Source organism: Chrysochloris asiatica, unplaced genomic scaffold (genome assembly GCF_000296735.1).
Source record: "Chrysochloris asiatica unplaced genomic scaffold, ChrAsi1.0 scaffold00009, whole genome shotgun sequence".
Taxonomy (NCBI): domain Eukaryota; kingdom Metazoa; phylum Chordata; class Mammalia; order Afrosoricida; family Chrysochloridae; genus Chrysochloris; species Chrysochloris asiatica.
Genome location: NW_006408527.1, coordinates 26,829,058 through 26,850,200, shown reverse-complemented (window position 1 = coordinate 26,850,200; position 21,143 = coordinate 26,829,058). Strand labels below are relative to the sequence as shown.

The following is a 21,143-nucleotide window of genomic DNA, read 5'->3' as shown; positions in this document are numbered from 1 at the left end:
CAACAGGGTTGTATTCTTTCACCATACTAATTCAACCTGTATGCTGAGCAAATCATCTGACAAACTGAGTTCTTTGAAGAAAAACATGGCATCAGGATTAGAGGAAGAGTCATTAACAACCTGCAATATGCAGATGAATACAACCCTGTTGCATACCTTTCTTAATTTCAAACCATTCAGTGTTCCCATGTTCTGTTTGAACAACTGCTTCTTGGTCCATGTACAGATTCCTCGTGAGCACAATTAAGTGTTCTGAAATACTCATACTTCTCAATGTTGCCCATAGCTTGTCATGATCCACACAATCAAAAGCCTTTGCATAGTCAATAAAGCACAGGTAAACATCTTTCTGATATTCTCTACTTTCAGCCAAGATCCATAGGACATGAGCAATGATCTCTATCCCTCGTTCCACAGCCTCTTCTGAATATGGCTTGAACCTCTGGAAGTTCTCTGTCAATGAATGCTTGCAGCCCCATGCCCTGCCCCCCATACCACCCCACCCCCTGCACCAGGAGTCTGTGCACACACAGCCTGAGCCAGGAGACCCTCCCCTGGGCCTGCTGGGAGCTAGGACACAGGGCTGAAGGGTGACGCTGGTGGCTGTGGAGGTCTCCATGCAGTCCGTGGGTCTGTCTGTGGGCAGCCCATCAGGCCTTGGCCTCCAGCATTTCCAGGACGAATTTGTGCATGGGCACCTTGCCTTGCAGTTTGACGCTGTAGAAGTGCTGCAAGGCCTTGGCCACCATCTGCAGCAGCAGGGGCAGTGTCAACAGCAGCTTGCCCATCCTCCGCAGCTCCTCGTGGCACTGACTCTGCTCGTGGTCCTGCAGCGGCTGGTGCAGCAGGTCCTGCAGCTTCTGGATAGCCTCCAGGTCATCAATGTACATGGAATCTGAGTTGGCTAGGACCAGGGCCTTGAGAGTCTCAAACTTCTCCTCCTCCACCTTGATCTTCTCGTACCTGCGCACCAGCTGCAGGATGACCCAGTAGAGCTGGAGCAGCCCCACCAGATGGGAACGCTCCTCATCCATGATGTAGTCCTCAGGGTACACTAGCTTGTCATCATAAGGCATTGAGTGGTACACAATGCCCAGGATAAGAATCTCCATCCAGGGGCTCTGCAGCAGGCTCATTTGGTTCCCCCTTATGTACAACAGGACAAAACACTCCCTGGTCAAGAGCCATTCTCACATTAGTTGTTATGTTTATTGTAGCACTGTATAAATTCAGCTTTTTAGGGGATTTCCTCTTTTTTGTTAACCCTCTACCAATTCTGTGAATTCCCTGGAGCACTGTTTTTTGATATTGCCTTCAGTAGAACTTGAAAATTTCCCTTCAATATCATCAGTTCTAGACTACAGGCAAGCTCATGAAATGATTGAGCATTGACCAATTCTTTTTAGTACAGTGACTTGGTGTATTCCTTCCAACTCCTTTTGATGTTTCCTGCATTGTTCAGTATTCTGCCAGCTTGAGAATACTGAGAGTATCCCCTTGTTTTGTTTTCTAACTCCAGTTCTTTGTACATTTCATTATTATACTTGACTTTGTATTTTTGAGTTGCCCTTGAAAACTTTCTGTTTAGTTCTTTTACCTTATCATTTCTTTTGTTCACTTTAGCTGCTCTACTTTCAAGACCAAGTATCAGAATCTCTTCAGATATCTCCTTTGGTCTTTTCTGTCTTTTCAAGGACCTTTTGCTTTCTCCATGTATGATGTTCTTGATGTTATCCCAGAACTTCTCTGGTCTTTGGTCATTAGTGTTCAGTGCATCAAATCTTTTTTTTTCAGATAGTCTCTAAACACAGGTGAGATATACTCAAAATTGTATTTTGGCTCTCTTGAACTTCAGTTTCAACCTTAACTTGCATATGAGCAATTGCTGATCTTTCTGTAATTTGTCCTTAGCCTTGTTTTGGCTGAGGACATTGAACATTTCTACTGTCTCTCCCAACAGATGAAGTCAATTTGATTCCTATATGTTTCATCTGGTGAGGTCTACATTTATAGTCTTGTTTATGTTATTGATAAAAAGATATTTGCAATGAAGAAGCTGTTGGTCTTGCAAAATTCTATCATGTTTTCTCCAGCATCATTTCTATTACGAAGGCCATGTTTTCCAACTACAAAAAATCTTCCTTCCTCTTTGTTTCCAACTTTCCAACTCCAATCTCCAGCAATTATCAATGCATCTTGATTGCATGTTTGATCAATTTCAGACTGAAGTTGACTTTAACTTCTTCATCTTTGGCTTTGGTAGTCAGTGCATAAATTTGACTAATAGTTGTATAAACTGGTTTTCCTTGTAAGCATATAGGCATTATCCTATCACAAACAGCATTGTACTGTAAGGTAGATCTCCAAAGTTTCTTTTTGATGAGGAATGCTATCCCATTCCTCTTGAATTTGTCATTCCCAGTGTAATAAACCATATCATGATCTGATCCAAAATAACCAATATCTGTCCATTTCAGCTAACTAATGCCAAAGATATTAATCTCTATGCATTCCATTTCAATTTTGAAACTTCCGATTTTCCTAGATCTATACTTTGTACAGTCCATATTCCAGTTATTAATAGCTGTTTCTTCTTATTTTGAGTTGTGTTCCATTAGCAAATGAAGGCCCTGAAAGCTTTGCTCCAGCCACATCATTAATGCGAACTCAACTTTTAGGAGGCTTCTCTTTCCTAGTTGAATTTTGATTGCTTTCAATGATTTTTGGAAAATATTGTATACTATCTTCATAAACTTGAAGCAGGCTGTGGTTTTGTGAACAGGGCATGAAAGTTATTATTCAAAGAAAAAAATGACATATTGGATTATGATTAAATAGAGTACTTCTATTCATTAAAAAATCATCGTTAAGGGGAAGAGGTGAAAGTCAAACTGCATATTAGGAAAAAAATGGTTTGCAATAAATACATCTAGCAAAACCTCATATTTAGACTGAATGGAGAATTTATAAAAATTACTAAGGAAAGGCAGGCCAACTCAAAAGAACAATAAATGGGTAAAAGACACTAATAGGCATTTCATAAAAGAGGGTATTGAAATGGCAGCAGACAGATGAAAGCTTCTTGACTTCATTTGTCATCATGGGAATACATATTGAAAGCAAGTGTGATACAGCTACATCCCCTTATTGAAATAGCTAAAACAAGAAAACCAAAGTGACAACAAGAACAGAAATGAAAACATAATCCAAAACTTTTATAGGAAAGGAAAGAAAACGCCAAGTGTTGGTGAGGTTGTGAAACAATTAGAATGCTCACATACTTCTGGTGATAGAGTAAATTGGCACAATAACTTTGGAAATAATTTTGACAGATCTACAAAAGAAGAATGTACTATAGCATTTGTCCCAGTGATTCTACTTCTTGGCTAATTCATATAAGAAATCAATTCTACGTTCACCAAAAGATATGTTTAAGAATATTCACTTCACAGAAGCTTTATTTTCAATAGTCCCAGACAGGAAATAAGCTAGATGTCTATCAACAGTTAAATGAATAAATAAAATTGGTATGTTCATGGATGAAATTCTATCCTTTACCACAGTTAGAATGAACAAGCTACAACTATGCACAATTAACATGAATGAATCTTAAAAACGCAATGCTGAGAGACAGAGGCCACAAACACAATTAAAAACAAATAATAGTAAATTACTTGCTTTCTCATTGATATAAAGTTCAGAAACAGGCCAATAGAATCCCTGGCTTTAGACTAAGGAAAGCAGTAAATGGGGTGGGGAGTGGGGAAGAGATGTAACTAGGAGTGGGTACAGAAGGCTTGAGAGGGATTGATGGACTCTTGATTTAGGAGCTGGTTAACTTTGTGGAAAATAACTTTGCACGAATTTATCAACCTAAACATGTAGTTTTGTGGATTTTACTGTTGTTTTGGTTGTAATTTGTTTCAGTGGAGTTGATGTTGACTCGTGGTACCTCATGTGTGTAGAGTAGAACAGCTTCATAGGGTTTTCAAGGCTGGGACCTTGCTGAAGCAGATCACAAGACCTGTCTTCTGAGCCACTTCGGGTGTATTTAAACTTATAACTTTTCGTCTGTTCATAGTCGAATGTATGAATATTATTATTTGTTATTGTTAGGCACTATTGAGTAGGTACTGATTTATAGTGACCTTATGCACAACGGAACAAACCATTGCCTGGCCTGTGCCAACCTCACAATTGTTGCACTCCTGAGCTCACTGCTGCTGCCACTGTGCCAATCCATCTGGTTTGGGTCTTCCTCTTTTTCACTGACCCTCTACTTTAGCAAGCATAGTGTCCTTTTCCAGGGACTAGTCCCTCGTGATACTATGTCTTCCTCCAGAATGCTAAGGAGAATTCTGGCTGTACTTTTCCCAACACAGATTCTTTTGGCAGTCCATTTTACTTCTAATATTATATATTAACAAAATGTTAACTACAACAAAAAACTACATTAGTAGACAATGTATGACTTGTTTAAAGAGACATTACTTAGCTATAGTAAATGATTGTTATGTAAGAATGTGTGGCTCTCAATGTTATACAACTTTTGTTTTTTTATCCTAAAAATAATGATTTTTATGCAGATCTTATTTTTAAATGTTTTTGTTGTTAGGCGCCTTAGAGTTGGTTCTGACTCATAATGACCCTCACATTCATATGAGATAGTGAAAATACTGTGGTTTGGATCAGGTACACCTTAGACTTCAAATTGGTATATTTGCTTGTCAATGCTTTAAAGGTCTTGTGCAGCAGATTTACCTAACGCAGTACATCGTATTGTATCTTGACTGCTGCTTCCATGAGTGTTGATGTGGATCTTAGCAAAATAAAGTCTGTGACAACTTCAATCTTTTTTCCATTTGTCAAGATTTTCTTTATTGGTCTAGTTGTGAGTATTTCTGTTTTCTTTACTTTGAGGTGCAACTCATACTGAAGGCTGTGGTTTTAATCTTCGTTAGTAAGTAATTTAAGTCCTCTTCACTTTTACCAAACAAGGCTACATCTGCATATTGCAGGTTGTTAATGAGTTTTCTTCTAAAGTTGTTGCCAGACTCTTCTTCATGTAATCCAGCTTCTCAGATTATTTACTCAACATACATATTAAATAAGTATGGTGAAAGAGTACAACCCTGGTGCACACCTTTCCTGATTTTAAAACTTTCAGTATCTCCTTGTTCTTTTTGAACGACTGCCTCTTGGGCTATGTACAGCTTTGTCATGAGCATAATCAAGTGTTCTAGAATACCCATTCTTCAAAATGTTATTTATAGCTTGTCATAATCCAAACAGTCAAAAACCTTTGCATAGTTTTTTTTAAAAAAAAAAACCACTGGAAACCATCTTTCTGGTATTCTCACTTTCAGTCAAGATCCATCTAATGCTAGCAATGGTATCCCTCATTCTACCTCCTTTTCTGAATCTGGCTTGGGTTTCTGGCAGTTCTCTATAGATTTACTGTTGCAGCCATTTAAAAATGATCTTCAACAAAATTTTACTTGTCTGTGATTTTAACTCTATTCTATGATGTCCACCTTCCACTGTGTTACCTCTTTGGAATGGGCACAAATATGGGTCTCTTTCAGTCATTTGGCCAGGTAGCTGTCTTCCAAATTTCTTGGCATACATGAGTGAACACCTCCAGTGGTACATCAGTTTGTCAAAAGATTTCAATTTGTATTCTATCCATTCCTGGAGCCTTGTTTTTTTTATTTGCCTATATCATTAATTCATCTTGAGCTTCTACCTTCAGTACTATTGGTTGCTGATATGTGTTACATCCTGAAATGGCTGACCATTGACAATTTCTTTTTTTTTTACAGTGACTCTGTTCACTCATCTATGCCAAGATTTTGTCCATGGAGTCCTTCAATATTTTAGTAGAGGCTTAAATTTCTCAGTTCTTTCTGCTTGAGAAATGCTGAGCATGTTCTTCCCTTTTTGTTTTCTAACTCTAGATGTTTGCACATTTCATTGTAATACTTGACTTTGTCTTCTCAAGTTGGCTTTTGAAATTTTCTGTTCAACTCTTTTACTTCCTCATTTCTTCCATTAGTTTTAGTATCTGTATGCTGGAAAGCAAGTTTCAGAAAGAGTTTCTTCTGACATCCATTTTGGTTCTTCCTTTTTTTGGTTTTCTCTGTCTTTTAAATGACCTTTTGCTCTCTTCCTGTATTATGTTCTTGATGTCATCCCACATCTCTTCTGGTCTTGAGTCATTAGTGTCTAATGCATTAAATCATTCTTGAGATTGTTTCTAAGTTCAGATGGGGTATGTTCAAGATCATGTTTTTACTCTCGAGGATTTGATTTAATTTTTGTCAGCTTCATCCTGAACTTGCATTATAAGCAACTGATGGTCTGCTGTACCACGTTCTGTACCTGGCCTTGCTTTTGTTGATGATATTGAGGTTTTCTATTGTTTCTTCCCACAGATATAATCAATTTGATTCCTTTATTTTCTATCTTATGAGGCCCATGCATATAATTACCTTTTTTCTTGCTTAAAAAGATATTTGTAATGAATAAGTCATTGATCTTTCAAAATTTTTGCATGTGTACTAAAGCATTATGTCTATCACCAAGCCCATATTTTCCAACTACTGACCTTCGTCTTTGCTGCCGACCTTCACATTCCGATCACCAGTAATTATCAAACACATCTTGATTTCATGTTTGATCAAGTTCTTACTGAAGAAATTGGTGGAATTTTTCTAATTCATTATCACTGGCTTTTGTAGTTGATGTGTGAATTTGAATAATAGTTGTATTAACTGGTCTTCCTTGTGGTGGTGACTGTGTGCTGTGTAGTTGGTTCCGACTCAAAGCGACACTATACAGGGTTTCCGATGCTATAAATCTTTATGGGAGCAGAAGGCCTTGTCTTTCTCCCGCGGAACATCTGGTAATTTCAAACTGCTGACCTTTTGGTTCGCAGCCCGATTCGTACCAGGTCTTCCTTGTAGGTATATAGATATTATCCTATCACAGATTGCGTTGTGTTTCAAAATGTATCTTAAAATGTTCTTTTTGATGATGAATGTGATGCCATTCCTCTTAGGTTTATTGTTCCTGGAGTAGTAATATTGTCATATTAAAAATGGCCAATAGCTGTCTGTTTCAGTTCATTAATGTCTGGGATATCAATCTCTATGCATTCCATTTCTTTTTTTGACAACTTTCAGTTTTCTTATATTCTTACTTCTTACATTCCATGTTCTGATTATTAATGGATGCTTTCAACTGTTTCCCCTCATTTTGATTTGTGCCCCTAATTATTAGCAAATGAAGGTTCCAAAGGCTTTACTCCATTTTTTTCTTTAAGGTCAACTCTGCTTTGAGGAGACAGCTCTTCCCCAACCATATTTTAAGTGCCTTCTCACCTCATCTTCTGGCACTATATCTGACAATATTCTGGTGCTATTCATAATGTTTTCATCTTTTGTCACTATATCTGATAATATTATACTTCTATTCATAAGGTTTTCAATGGCTAAACATTCAGAAGTAATGCACCTCTTTCTTTATAGTCTCTTTCAGAAGTAGTGCACCTCTTTCTTTGTAGTCTGGAAGCACAGCTGAAACCTGTTCACCATAGGTAACCCTGCTCGTATTTAAAATACTGGTGGCATATCTTCCAGGAGCTGAGCGGTACACAAATCACCACAGAATGACAGTTTGACAGAAGTGGTGATATTTTTAAATGTTGTTAACTTCTGTAGAGTAAATTCCTACTCATAGCCACCCTGTACAAGTTTTCTGAGGGACAACTGGTATGTTTGAACCATCGACCTGTGGTTCACAGTTCAGTGCTTATCCTGCAGCGATATACCAGATTAAAAAGATAAAATAATGCAAATCAATAAAATAACCACAGATTTGCAATCTTTGCTTTGAGAACTTAGTCTTGCCAGCTCTATAATGGGGTTATTATCATACTACTCACTAGTTCACAACTTAAATGAAGTCATGTATGTAGAATAATTTCTGGTGCATAGCAACTAAACTGTAAATGATTGTTATAGCTTTTATTATTGTTGTTTGGAGTCCTGATTTCTCTCTCAAGATTAATCTTAGTTATTCTTAATTTCTTCTGAATCTTACACCACTACCATAATAGTATTACCTCTAATTAATATAGATAGTGCTCAATACACATTTGTGTTATAATTGTATGTGGATTAATTAATAATGACTTATGTTTGTACCCTTTAGAGTTTCAGTCTATAACATGGAATAATATATTAACATTAGGATTCTGGATGTCATAGAAAATTTAGAGACTAATTATAGATGATTTAGACTAGTTATAGGTGATTTTCAGGCAGCTGTTTTTAAATAAGTATGAAATTAAAATGAATGTAAAATATGTTCCCTATTTAATTCTCTCCTGATGCTCAGAAGAGGTTCACAGTATCTTTTCTGCCATTTATGAACTACAGCTTTTTTCATATTGCCCTCAAATAGTTGTGAGAAAATGAAGTAGTTTAGTCTGTGTTATCATTGATTCATTCTCTATGCTACCCCTTAGAATCTTTTTTTTTTTTTTTTCCAGCTCTGATGACATCTCTCTTTCACTCCAGAGCTCACTGGAAGTTCCAATGCTATTCCTACCTCTCCCTGCTGATAGCAACAGAGTATAACTGACCCATACAGTTTCCAAGGATATAATTGTTTACAGGAGCAAACTGTCAGGTCTTTTTGCCCAAAGAATCACTGGTGGGTATGAACTATTGATCTTTCAGGCAACTACTGAGTGCTTAACCATTGTATTACCAGAGCTCCTTATAGGAATGTTAGAAATCCCCAAGTTCAAATAATTTCTTTTGCCAATTGCAAAACTAAGACTTATTCAGATAAGTTAAATAATTTGCACATGGCTGCTAACACTAAACCCTGGGTCTTTGATTTTTTCATCCTGGATTCTATCCACCATGTCATTATAAATACATTTTTCTGATCTTTATTTGAGAATGTGTTTCCTCAGAAGAATTAATGGAATTGTACAGAAAGAAAGGCACTGGTAATATCACTACTTTTGTTGACCTTGAGGTTAGCAGCACAACATGTAACCAACTGATAAATATGGGTGTTGTTGTTGTTTTTGTCAGGTGCCATCGAGTTGGTAACTACTCATAGCGACCCCATGCACAGCAGAACGAAACAATGTCCAATCCTGGTCCAACCTCACTATCGCTGCCACACTTGAATCCATCAATGCTGCCACCTGGCTGATCCATCTTGTTGGAGGTCTTCCCCTTTTTCTCCAACCCTCCATCTTACCAAGAATGATATCCTCCTCCAGCAACTGTTCCCTCCTGACAGTATGTCCAAAGTATGAGAGATGAAGTTTAGCCATGTTGGCCTCTAAGGAGCACTCTGACTGCACTTCTTCCAAAACAGATCTATTGGTTCTTTTGGCAGCCCATAGCACTTTTAGTATTCTCCTCCAATACCACAATTCAAAGGCATCAGTTCTTCTACGATCTTCCTTATTCACTTCCTTATTCAGCTTTTGCATCCATAAGAGATTATTGAAAATGCCATGGCTTGGGTTAGGCGCACCTTAGTCCTCAAGCTGACATCTTTGCTCTTCAACACTTTCAAAAGTTCCTGTGTAGCCGATTTGCCTAATGCAATACGTCGTCTGATCTCTTGACTGCTGCTTCTGCGAGTGTTGATAGTTGATCCAAGAAGAATGAAGTCCTTGACAACTTCAATATTTTCTCCATTGATAAGAATATTGTTTATTGGTCCAGTGGTGAGGATTTTTGTTTTCTTGACATTGGGATGTAACCCATACCGGAGTCTGTGCTCTTTGAACTTCATCAGTAAATGTTTTAAGTCCTCTTCACTTTCAGCATGCAAGGTTGTATCATCTGCATATCGCAGGTTGTTAATGAGTCTTCCTCCAATCCTGATGCCACATTTTTCTTCAATATAACCCAGCTTCTCATATTATTTGCTCAGAATACAGGTTGAATAAGTATGGTGAAAGAACACAACCTTGTTGCACACCTTTCTTAATTTAAAACATTCAGTGTTCCCATGCTCTGTTTGAACAACTGCTTCTTGGTCCAGGTACAGATTCCTCATGAGCACAATTAAGTGTTCTGGAATACTCATACTTCTTAATGTTGTCCATAGCTTGTCATGATCCACACAATCAAAAGCCTTTACGTAGTCATTAAAGCATAGGTAAACATTCTTCTGATATTCTCTGCTTTCAGCCAAGATCCATTGGACATCAGCAATGATATCTCTTGTTCTGTGGCCCCTTCTGAATCCAGCTTCAACCTCTGGAAGTTTTCTGTCAATGTATGATTGTGGCCGTTTCTGTATTACCTTTAGCAAAACTTTACTCTCTTATGATATCGGAGATTGTCAGATGATTTCCGCATTCCATTGGGTCACCTCTCTTTGGAATGGGCACAAATATGGATCTCTTCCAATCAGTTGGCCAGATAGTTGTCTTCCAAATTTCTTGGCAGAGATGAATGAGTGCCTCCTGTGCTGCCTCACTTTCTTGAAATATTTCAATTTTTATTCCTTCAATTCTTGGTGCCTGTTCTTTGCCAATCCCTTCAATGCACTTTGGACTTCCTCCCTGAGTATCATTGGTTCAAATTCACCAGCTGCTCCATGGGAGAAAGATAAGGCTTTCTGCTCCCATCAAATATGGGTGTGGGTGTTAGAAATTAAGATGAAATATTCTCACTTTTAATAAACATGAAAAAGAATGTACACTGAACAACCAATGTAACTTTTAATTTATTCCATATTGTAATTCTATATGTCTATATGGAATGCTTACATGTGCAATTCATTTATAAGATGCACCATGAGGTGGAATTGAAAGTCACAAGCATGTTTTCTCAGGAAACATAAAGGCCTGCCTTGCTAAAGATTCTTGAAATGAGTAGAAAGTTGTCATTGAAAATGAAATGATTGGACTTATTTCTCTTATAGTGAAATCTGCTTACAGTAAATGAACAATTCTTTCCTTAGATGTAGAGGAAAAGGCAGTGTTGGAGGAAGTTATGTATGTAGAATTTAAAATTCTTTGAACTAAAGAACCCATACTCAAATGCTTTCCTAAGTGAGAAAGAAAAAGTAATCAACTAAAAATAGTGGAATACCATTGCAATTCTCTTAAGAAAGTTAATATTAGTCATGTATACTGTGTACATAGAATATATTTCCCATCAATAGCATATTTATGCAATTGTCATATAAGGCAGGGTTAAAATCAGTTTGTCATTTATTTGCTATATTGTACTTTGTGTTTTAAAATATTATAATTCTTATTATGTTAAATGCCCAAAGAAGAGAATAATATCTCTTGGCTCTATAACCTTCTGACACAATCACTGTTTCCCGGTTGGTAAACATACTTCTTGATATTTCTTTATACATTTGTGCTCAATCACATACACACACACACTCACAAATACATCTAAAAATAGTATTTTACAAAATATTCTCTACTAAAACCTGCTTTTTCTATCCATCTACAAACATGTCAATTTTATATTGTCTAGACATTAGAAGATGTTTTTACATTGGAAGATGGATAGACACATCAACAAATGTGTCCTTGTCTTTCTTAATTGAGTTTCAACTGCACATGCAACAAAGTGAAGAATATTACATAATACAGTCAGTATTTCACTGGATGAATAACAAATTTTTAAAATAAGATACCATTAACTGAAAGCCCTACCTGGAAAGTACATTTGCATGCCTGTTACACTTATCCTTTTAAACTTTTTTTATATATGAAAATTTTAACAAAATAGAGAACTAAAGAATTCTATAAGGATCCCCACTAGCCCATACCTAGATTCACTAATTGTTAGCATTTTCTTCTACATTATTTGCCTATCAATCTTTCAATCATTTTTTTCAGAATCACTCTAAAGACATTATGACATATTGCTTCTAAAAAGTTCTTCCTGACTATCCAAAGAAAATTTTCCAAAGAAAATTATGACTCTTCTCCCACAGCATTATAATACCAATACCACAAACATCACATATACCTTAATATTATTTAATATCAAGAACTGAATTGTGAAAATTAAGTTGCAAAACCTAGGAAAAATTTCCTTTTAACTACAGTGTGGCATAGCAAATCTTTTAAAACAAATAATTTTATAAAAACTGACTTTAAATTATTGTTGATTCATATTTTATGTTGTAAATATAATATATAATTTCTATGTAAACATAAATGCATATATTAATATAGTATCAGTGTCCTTATATGTAGATTGCTCTGGTAGCATAGTGGAAGAATTTCTGGTAGTATAGTGGTTACTAGTTGGGCTGCTAACCTCAGGGTCAGCAGTTCAAAACTACCAGTTATTTTGCAGGAGAAAAATGAGACTTTCTGCTCCTGTAAAGATTTACAGCCTCAAAAACCCTGTGCAAGGTCACTATGAGTTGGAACCAACTTCCCAGCACACCACTGCCACTACCAAGGTAAACTAAAAGACATTACTTTTTAAAAGTAATATTTGGTGTCAATTTTACATATAATGCACTTTGCCATTCAGGTTTTGAATACATAAATTGCTTACAAGGTGATCAGTATTTGTGAGTTTCATGGAAAATTCCTGCGTTTTGCCCATGTGTGTGGAGACACTGAGTGCTTGTATGAATGGCCCCTTTGTGAGTTTAAGCTCTCATTCCAGATAATTAGACAGTAATCACCATCTTCAAACACATAAAACATGGACCTGGTTCTTGCACTTCACAGAAACAAAGGTTAAATCAAGCAAACAAACTAAAAAACTGACTTCATTTTATTTACCTGGATCAGTTAGGACCAACCACAAAGATAAAACTAATAGAATGAATTGAGTTCTTTTAACCACTTGTCAATTCTGACTCATGGTGACCCATATGTGTCAGAGTAGAACGATCCTCCATAGGGTTTCCAATGGCTGAATTTATAAAGTAAATCATTAGGATTCTCTTCCAAACTGCTTCAGGGTGGATTTGAACCTTCAACTTTTTGGGTCACATTAACAATTTGCATCACCCAGGGTGACTGAGATTAAAATATGTACTTTTCTTCATAATGTACTTGATACAGTGAAGTTAATTTTGTCATTGAGATGGCCCAGGTTTAACTTACTCATGTTTTTGTTTTCTTATCAATTATTTGTTTATCAAGGTAGAGATAAAATAGGAGCTCGTGTGTCACTCGTGGACTTCTGGGAATAGCAGGCAATTTCAACTGACTCCAGATGTCCTCAAGTCATCTTTTATTTGAATGAAGAGTAATCCTGTGTAGGAGTTAGTATAATGTGTTAGTCAGGGACAGATATGTGTGTGGTGTCGATATGTGTCCAGGGAGTTGGGAGGGGAGGCGGTCTCTCTGATTAGGAGGAGCTGCTACCTCTGGTGTGTATGCAATATAGAAATGAACCTACATCTAGTGTCAGGTGGCAGGAAGAGAACTTCTGCTCCTCGCCTCTACCACAACCACAGGGGGACTTTAACCTGGGCATTGAACTTGGCTCACGTGGACTTGGAGCACAGCCTTGTGGAACAGCCTGGGTTGTGAATCCAGTCCTAGCCATACCATCTCTTCCACCCAGCCACTGAGGAGACATCCCCTAGGAGGGCAGGGACAGCAAAGAGCATATCCCAGCATCCCTATCCAACCCAACCCATGGAAGTTATAAGGGGCAGTTATAAAAGGCTAAACTAGAAGCCTGTATTAAAAGGGGAACCACTGACTGCTGTGAGCACATGTTTCGGTCTCACCCTCAATCTGCAGTGAGTGGAGGCTTAGTTTACCGGTGGAAGTGGTTTTCATTAGTTCTGAAGGAACCTCCAACAGTGTTGAGTAGTGTCTTAGGCAGACACTCTGCAGGAGGAGCAGGGGCCACATTCCTAATGGCTAAGGTGGCTATGTGTTTGGTTTTATATGGCCCCAAGTAATGAATCTATAAGGAGCTCTGGTAACATAGTGGTTACGAATCGGGCTGCTAACCTCAAGGTCGGCAGTTCGAAACTACCAGCTGTTCCGCAAGAGAAAGATGAGGCTTTCTGCTCCTGTAAAGATTTACAGCCTCAGAAACCCTGTACAGGGTCACTACGAGTCGGAACTGACTCCGAACTTAACAACAACAAATGAATCTATGGCTCTTAAGTGTCAGCCCAAAGGGTTCACAGCACATGCTTTGCAGCTGCACCAGCCAGCTAGGATGGTGAAACAAGTTGAGCATTTTAGCCTGAGCTCATTTCCTCCCACATCAAAAGTGACAGAGAATTGTGTGGAAAGTTGTTTGAGTCTTTCATTGCTGTTTCACGCCTTAGAGACTAAGATGCCATTTCCTACACATGTGTCAGTGGAGGACCACAAGGACATATGCTGAAGCGGAAGTTAGTCCTAAAAGTGCTTAGTCTTTAGGTGGGAGAACTCTTTCCTTATTTACCTTCACTTTACAATGGCACTCCTCAACACATCCAACTCCCCTCTCTGATCGCTACCAGGATCTTATGTTGCTAGACACATTCTGGGAGTCTTGGTGTGGTACTGTAGGATAAACACTGGACTGCTAAAAGTAAGATCAATGGTTCAAACCCACCAGTCATTCCTTGTAAACCATATACCAAGTTGCTATGACTCTGAACCAACTCTATGGCACTTGTCAACAACAACAAACACATTTTGAGTGCATGAAAGAAAGATAAAAGAAAAGAAAAAATTGAAAGAAATAACAAAAGAAAGGAAGAAGGAATAATCAACCAAAAGTTTATTAAAGGGACCATGATATGATGATGAACTAAAAAACAAAAAGAAACATTCCTGTTGAGAGACAACAGAAATGAGTTAGTAGTTTAGAGGAAAAAAGAAGAAAGGATTTCCAAGATACAGAACAGGAATATTTAGAGATGCTTGAGAATAGAAAGTCTCTATCTTTATCCACAGTCACTGTTAAACTTTACAGATCTGACTAATTTAAATACTGAAGCAAAATTCTGAGAGTTTTTTTGTTTTTTTTTCTCATTCTTTCCCCTCCTACTGACAGCTATTTTTTAAATATCTCTTGCTTCTGGTTTCTACCATCAACCACAGTGTTTTTTTTCATGGTCCTGGCCCTAATCTCTGTGCCATGATACTGTGTCTTCACCTAGTCAAATCCACCCTGTACATATTACCGAAAGATTTACCAAATTTGATCATAAGCATATCCTGCTTGGAATACCTTATTGCACTCTGGCTGAAATCCACATCCTGAGTATCACATCCAAGGCCCTTAATGGTATGAAAGTGACCTATCCAAATAGTTTTTATGCACAGTATGATTCTGCTAAATTGAAGTACCTGCAGTTCCTCAAAAAAGGTGTTTTGCTGGAAATTGGTGGGCATCTGGATATGTTGCCCCTCTGCTTAGACTATACTTTTTGCCCTTCCTTGAACTGGCACACTATCAGTTACTCTTTGCACCTTCTACTATCCATTCAACCCTAGCTGATCACTTCCTCCTTCATGCCACAATGCTATAACACCTCCATCATACTACATTTTGATTGTTTGATCAAATATTTGTTTTCATGACTAAATAGTGGGCTTCTGGTGGGTAGGGACTTTGTTCCTATGTTTCCTTGTGCTCTTAGTGTCTTTGACAATGTTTGTAACAGAATTAAAACGAAAAGAAAATTCTTTTTGTTAGAGAGACTCTATTAATAAATTAGGGCACTTTCTATTGAAATTGTCATAAAAGTTGACCCGATTTAGCTTAAGAGAAGAGGTAGTTTACTGGTTGATATAGGATTAAAAAGTTCGTGACTATAAGTGGACCGAGCTCAGAAAAAATATCATTAAGAATGGGTTTGTTTGCATCTCTTTGTTTTGACCCTCCCACAGTTTCATTTAAGTTGTTCTGTCTTCAGATTTAAAAATTTTATGGTAGCAAGAGAAGATTCAAACTGCAGCCTTTTTATTGCTTCAAATTTAAGTACAGCAGGAAAAAAAAAAAAGAAATGTCTTTTTCAGAAATGCCAGTTAAAACCACCAAGGACATAGTATCTCTAATGACGTTATGTGCCCTGACCAAAACCTCTGACCAGGAAATGCTCTACTTTGACTGGTGTAGACTGGATTTATATGGGACAGTTCTGGAATTAGCTTTCCTGAAAGCACATTACTGAGACCGGCCAAGGCAGAGGAGGAGTTAAAGCGTTATTAGAAGGAGAATGAAATAAAGTTGGGTGACAGACACAACAGGAGAGTTATAGGCTAGATTAAGAGATTTTTTTCCCACATTCTTTTCAACCCTAGATATGTGAATTTAGGAGCTTTGGTTTTCACTTGTTTCTAGTTGCCAAATCAGAAAACTCATCTTCTTCTTGGTTTTAGTTTAGCAAAAATGTTATATTTGCTCATTTTGATAATAAAATTACCTTTGTGATATCAAGACAAAGAATTATTTTGATCAATACACTCAAAATTACCAATTCAGATTACCTAATAAATAATGGTAATTTAGGAGGGGTAGAACTAGTGATTTGGTCATAAAGTTTTCAAAAAATTAAATGTATCTTTCTATTACTATGTTTGCTGTATTGGTTGTTCCAGTTATCTGTTGTTACTTATTATGGATCAAATTGTGTTTCCCCAAAATACATGTTATAAATCCTAACCCCTATGCCTCTGGATGCAATCCCATTAGGAAATAAGTGTTGTTTTTTTAACCGTATTAATAAAACTAGAATAGTGTAGAGTATGTCTTAAGCCAACCAATTTTGAGATATCAGAAGAGCAGATTAGGCACAAAAACAAGCAAGAAAGAACAGATGGGAGAAGATGCCAAGTCACATGAAGACCACTAAAGAACCAAGGAATGACATCTGAAAAGAGACAAGTACAATCCCCCAAAGTCAATAGAAAGAGGAAGTCTTCCCATAAAGAGAGTGCCCTGAATTTGGACTTCTAGCCCCTAAATCAGGAGAAAATAAATTTCTTCTTGTTAAAGTCACCTATTAGTGACATTTCTGTTATAGTAGCTCTAAGAAACAAAGGCAGAATGAAAGGATTGAAGTTGTCAAAGACTTCATTTTGCTCAGATCAACCAACAAGACTCACGGAAGCAGCAGTCAAGAAATCAAATGACATATTGCATTAGGCAAATTTGTTGCACAAGATCTCTTTAAAGTGTTTATTAGCAAAGATGTCAGTTTGAGGACTAAGGTTCACCTCACCCAATAAAGCACAAGTAAACTTCTTTCTTTTATTTCTACTTTCAGCCAAGATCCTGACCAAAGCCATGGTATTTACAATAGCCTCATATGCATGTGATATTTGGACAGTGAATAAGGAAGACCGTAGAAAAATTGATGCATTTGAGTTATGGTGTTGGAGGAGAATATTGAAAGTACCATGGACTGCCAAAAGAACAAACCAGTCTGTGCTGGAAAAAATACACCCAGAATGCTCCCTGGAATCCAGGGTGACCAAATTTCATCTCTCATACTTTCAACATATTGTCAGGAGGGACCAGTCCCTGGAGAAGGATATCATGTTTGGTTAAATGGAGGATTGGAGATAAAAAGGATGACCCCTAACGAGGTGTATCAGCACAGTGGCAGCAGTGATGCACTCAAATGTAATAGAGATTGTGAGGTTGGCTCAGCATCAGCAGTATATCATTCTGTAGTTCTTAGGTTCACTATGAGTTGGTACTGACAGGCTGGCACTTAACAGTAATATCTGGGGATGTAGTCCATTTGGGAATATGATTTTCTTTTTTATATTAATGAGACAATGTCAGTATAGGGTGTGACAGATTTGAGACATACAAAGAGAGAAAGCACAGAAATAAGCAAACAAGCACAGGTAGGGGACAACAGATGCCTCCCCACTAGGAGATGGCCACGGAACTGAGGCACTGAAGTTGAGAGAAGACAAGAACCTTTCCCTAGAATGGCCACACAGAGAGTCTAACCCTAGAATTGATGCTTTGAATTCAGTTTCCTAAACTGTAACAAAACAAATTTCTGTTCATTAAATCCATACACTTGTGATATTTCTATCATGGTGTTGTTATTAAGTGACATCGACTCATAGCAACCCTGTATAGGGTTTCCGAGGAGCAGCTGGTAGGTTTAAACTGTCAGACTTGTGGTTCACAGTCCAGTGCCGATCCTATAGCGCCACCCCAGTAGTACATATTATGTCCAACAAGTTACTCTAAAATACAGTTTAAAAACAATTCATTATGATTGTATGCCATGATTCTGTGACCAAGAATCTGAATAAGGCATAGTGGGGATTGCTCACCTTAGGCCAAATATAGTCTGTTTTTATACAATTCCTGAGCTAATATTAGATTTTGAAATTTTATGACTGAAAAAGATTAAAAGAAAAGTGGCATATTAATTGAAAACAAACAAAAGAATAATATTTAATGTCAAGTGCAAATTACATGAAATTTGAAGTCCACAAACAAAGGTTTATTGGAACACAGTTTTGCACAATTTTATAATATAGTCTAACTTTTCATATGTAGAGTTGAGAGTTGCAGCAGAAATGACATGGCCTACAAAAGCCTACAAAATTTACTATCTGACACTTGACAGAAAAATAGACAAACTCTAATCTATATGAGGTTTCTAAGTGATTACGTTAGGCTTCCTGATGGCATGGCAGCCTCAGGGTAGTTGAGTCCTTCCTTGGTGGTCCAGGTCTTTATGTGTGAGTATTCTATGAGAAAGGAAGTGGAAACTGCCAGTTTCTTTTGGCCTCGGCCTGGAAACTGGTACAACATCAGTTCTGCCATATTCTACTCTTCCAGTAGTCTTAAAGGCCCTACCAAATTTAAGGGAAGGAATGCCAAAGAATGTGTAGCCATCTTTTATCTACCACACAGCTACAATCACAGAAGAAATATTTGAAGGCTGAAAGGGCTCTTGTTGAATTAGCTGCCCCCAAGTTAATGAACCTTTTCTTAATTACAGTTCAGTTATGAAAGTAATAAACTCTCTTTGCCTTGATTTCCAACTTGAAAATTTTTTTTTACTAGTTTTATCTAGACTTCATTTAGCTTGGAAATCAGAATCAAATGTAGAAGTAAAGATTTTATAATATAATTGCTCTCAGGCCTTTGGCCTCGCTTTAATAAGCTTTAAAAGTTTTTGGTTTGATCTTACAATACAGTAGATTCATTATTATGTCAAATGTCTCCAAAGTTGAAAACTGATTTCCTTTCTATGAAGAAATTGTGGATTATTAAATAGCAGTTCCATTGATTTTCTAGTTCTTGGCTACTAAGAATTGTGTCTACCCAAAATATGCGTTGGAATCGTAGCCCGGTACCTGTGGACTGACTCAGTAGCGGCAGCAGTGAGCTCAGCCGTAATGATAGTGAGGATGGTGCAGGACAGGCAGCGTTGCATTCGGTTGCGCACAGGTTTGCTATGAGTTGGAACCTATTTGTGGGTGACTAACAACATAAGGAACTCTAGTAGCGTAGTGGCTACGAATCGGGCTGCTAACCTCATAGTCATCAGTTTGAAACTACCAGCTGTTCCCTGAGAGAAACCTTGTACAGGGTTGTTATGGGTCAGAACCGACTCCACAGCACATAATCACCACCAATAGCCAGCTACTCCTCACAAACCCTATAGAGAGTGTCTGTGGGTTGGAACCTACTCAAAGGCACTTAACAACAACAACAATAGCCCTAAGAGAGTCTCTGAGTAGGGCAAACGGTAAAGCACTTAACAAATCCATTGAAGCCATTGCCATCAAGTTAATTCTGACACATAGGGACCATGGAGAACTTCCACATAGAATTTTCAAAGCTGTGATCTATAGAGCAGACTACCGCATTTAAAATTTTCCCCCAAGGAGCAGCTGGTTGATTATGAACCACTAACTTTTCAATTAGCAGCCAAGCACTTCAAACCCACCTAGAGGTGACCTGAAAGAAAGATGTAAAGAAAGCTCTAAAAGTGCTTCTAAAATTTGATCACAACCTTGAAAATGCTATAAAGTGCAGTTCACTTTACAACCATGAGTTGGAATCAACTCAGTGACAACTAGCTTGATTTTTAAAAATAGTTCTAACAGCCAGTCTGAGCCAGCATATTACATATGAAGGCAATGTGCAGTGATGCTAAACTCAAGTGCCATCCACAGACATCACAGCATTCTTCAAGATGATGGTTCTCATGAAGCTAAACCCAAACCATATATGGTTCTTGAATTTCTGAACATGAGGTTGAAAAAATGGTCTTGCAAATTTCTGAAACTCTTGTTTAAAAGTGGTTAAATAGGGTTTAAACTGCTTTTGAAGGTGAACTGGATTATTCTATGAAAAAGTTAGCATTTAAAATTTTATCCTTCTTGGTGGTATTAAATGTGAGTAAGAAACTATCTGAAATGTCATCCATCTGAGACAGTGTTCTGTTGTTCAAATCATTATCTAATTAAACTAATGTATGGGTTCTGTTTAAATTGAGAATTCCCCTTAAATAGATAAGAAAAATAGTAGCAAAGTGTAGTCAGAGAGTCAAGTGGCCAGATCAAGAATAAAAACAAGGTCTTCTGGTTCCTGGAATCACAGGGTACATTGTCTGAAGAACTAAGATTTCTTGACTCCTTCCATGTATAGAATACTATATTAGATGCCCAACATGTCATCTAATCGAACTCACATTGCAATCTGTAATGCCCGCCATTCTATATTTAAGAAAATTTAAAAGCTAAATAACTTTTTATAAGGCCTCAAAACTTCGTGGCAGTAGACACATTTTTAGGAAAGGAAGCTAACCCCACAGCATATGCTCTATACACTATAAATTACCTTTATCTTGATTTCAGACTTGAAAAAAATTGACTTTTTTCATCTAGCCTTCCTTCAGTTTGGAAACCCATTACGGTAGAGATTATGCATATCCACCACAATTATTTATGTGCTAAAGTTTCCTCATGTAGGATAAAGAAATGCACCTCTTTTGTGCATTCATTTATTTACTCATTTATACCATCATTCACTTATTTGCTAGTAGACACTTACTTATTGGGCACCTTCTAGAAGGCTGACACTCTTCTCAGCTTCAGTGATTCAAAGGTGGGGAAGACAAACAAGGCCATCAATCTTGTGGAGCTTACACTTAACAGG

General features: G+C 37.4%; 1 protein-coding gene across 1 annotated transcript; it reads right to left on the bottom strand.

The window, feature by feature from the left end:
* Window positions 1–650: 650 nt before the first annotated feature.
* On the bottom strand, window positions 651–19,413 carry LOC102821331 (steroid hormone receptor ERR2-like). The gene is made up of 2 exons (XM_006834230.1): window positions 19,334–19,413; window positions 651–1,146 (listed from the first exon to the last, which is right to left on the bottom strand). Exons 1-2 carry the CDS (start codon window positions 19,411–19,413, stop codon window positions 651–653), a joined length of 576 nt encoding a protein of 191 aa, XP_006834293.1.
* Window positions 19,414–21,143: the final 1,730 nt, after the last annotated feature.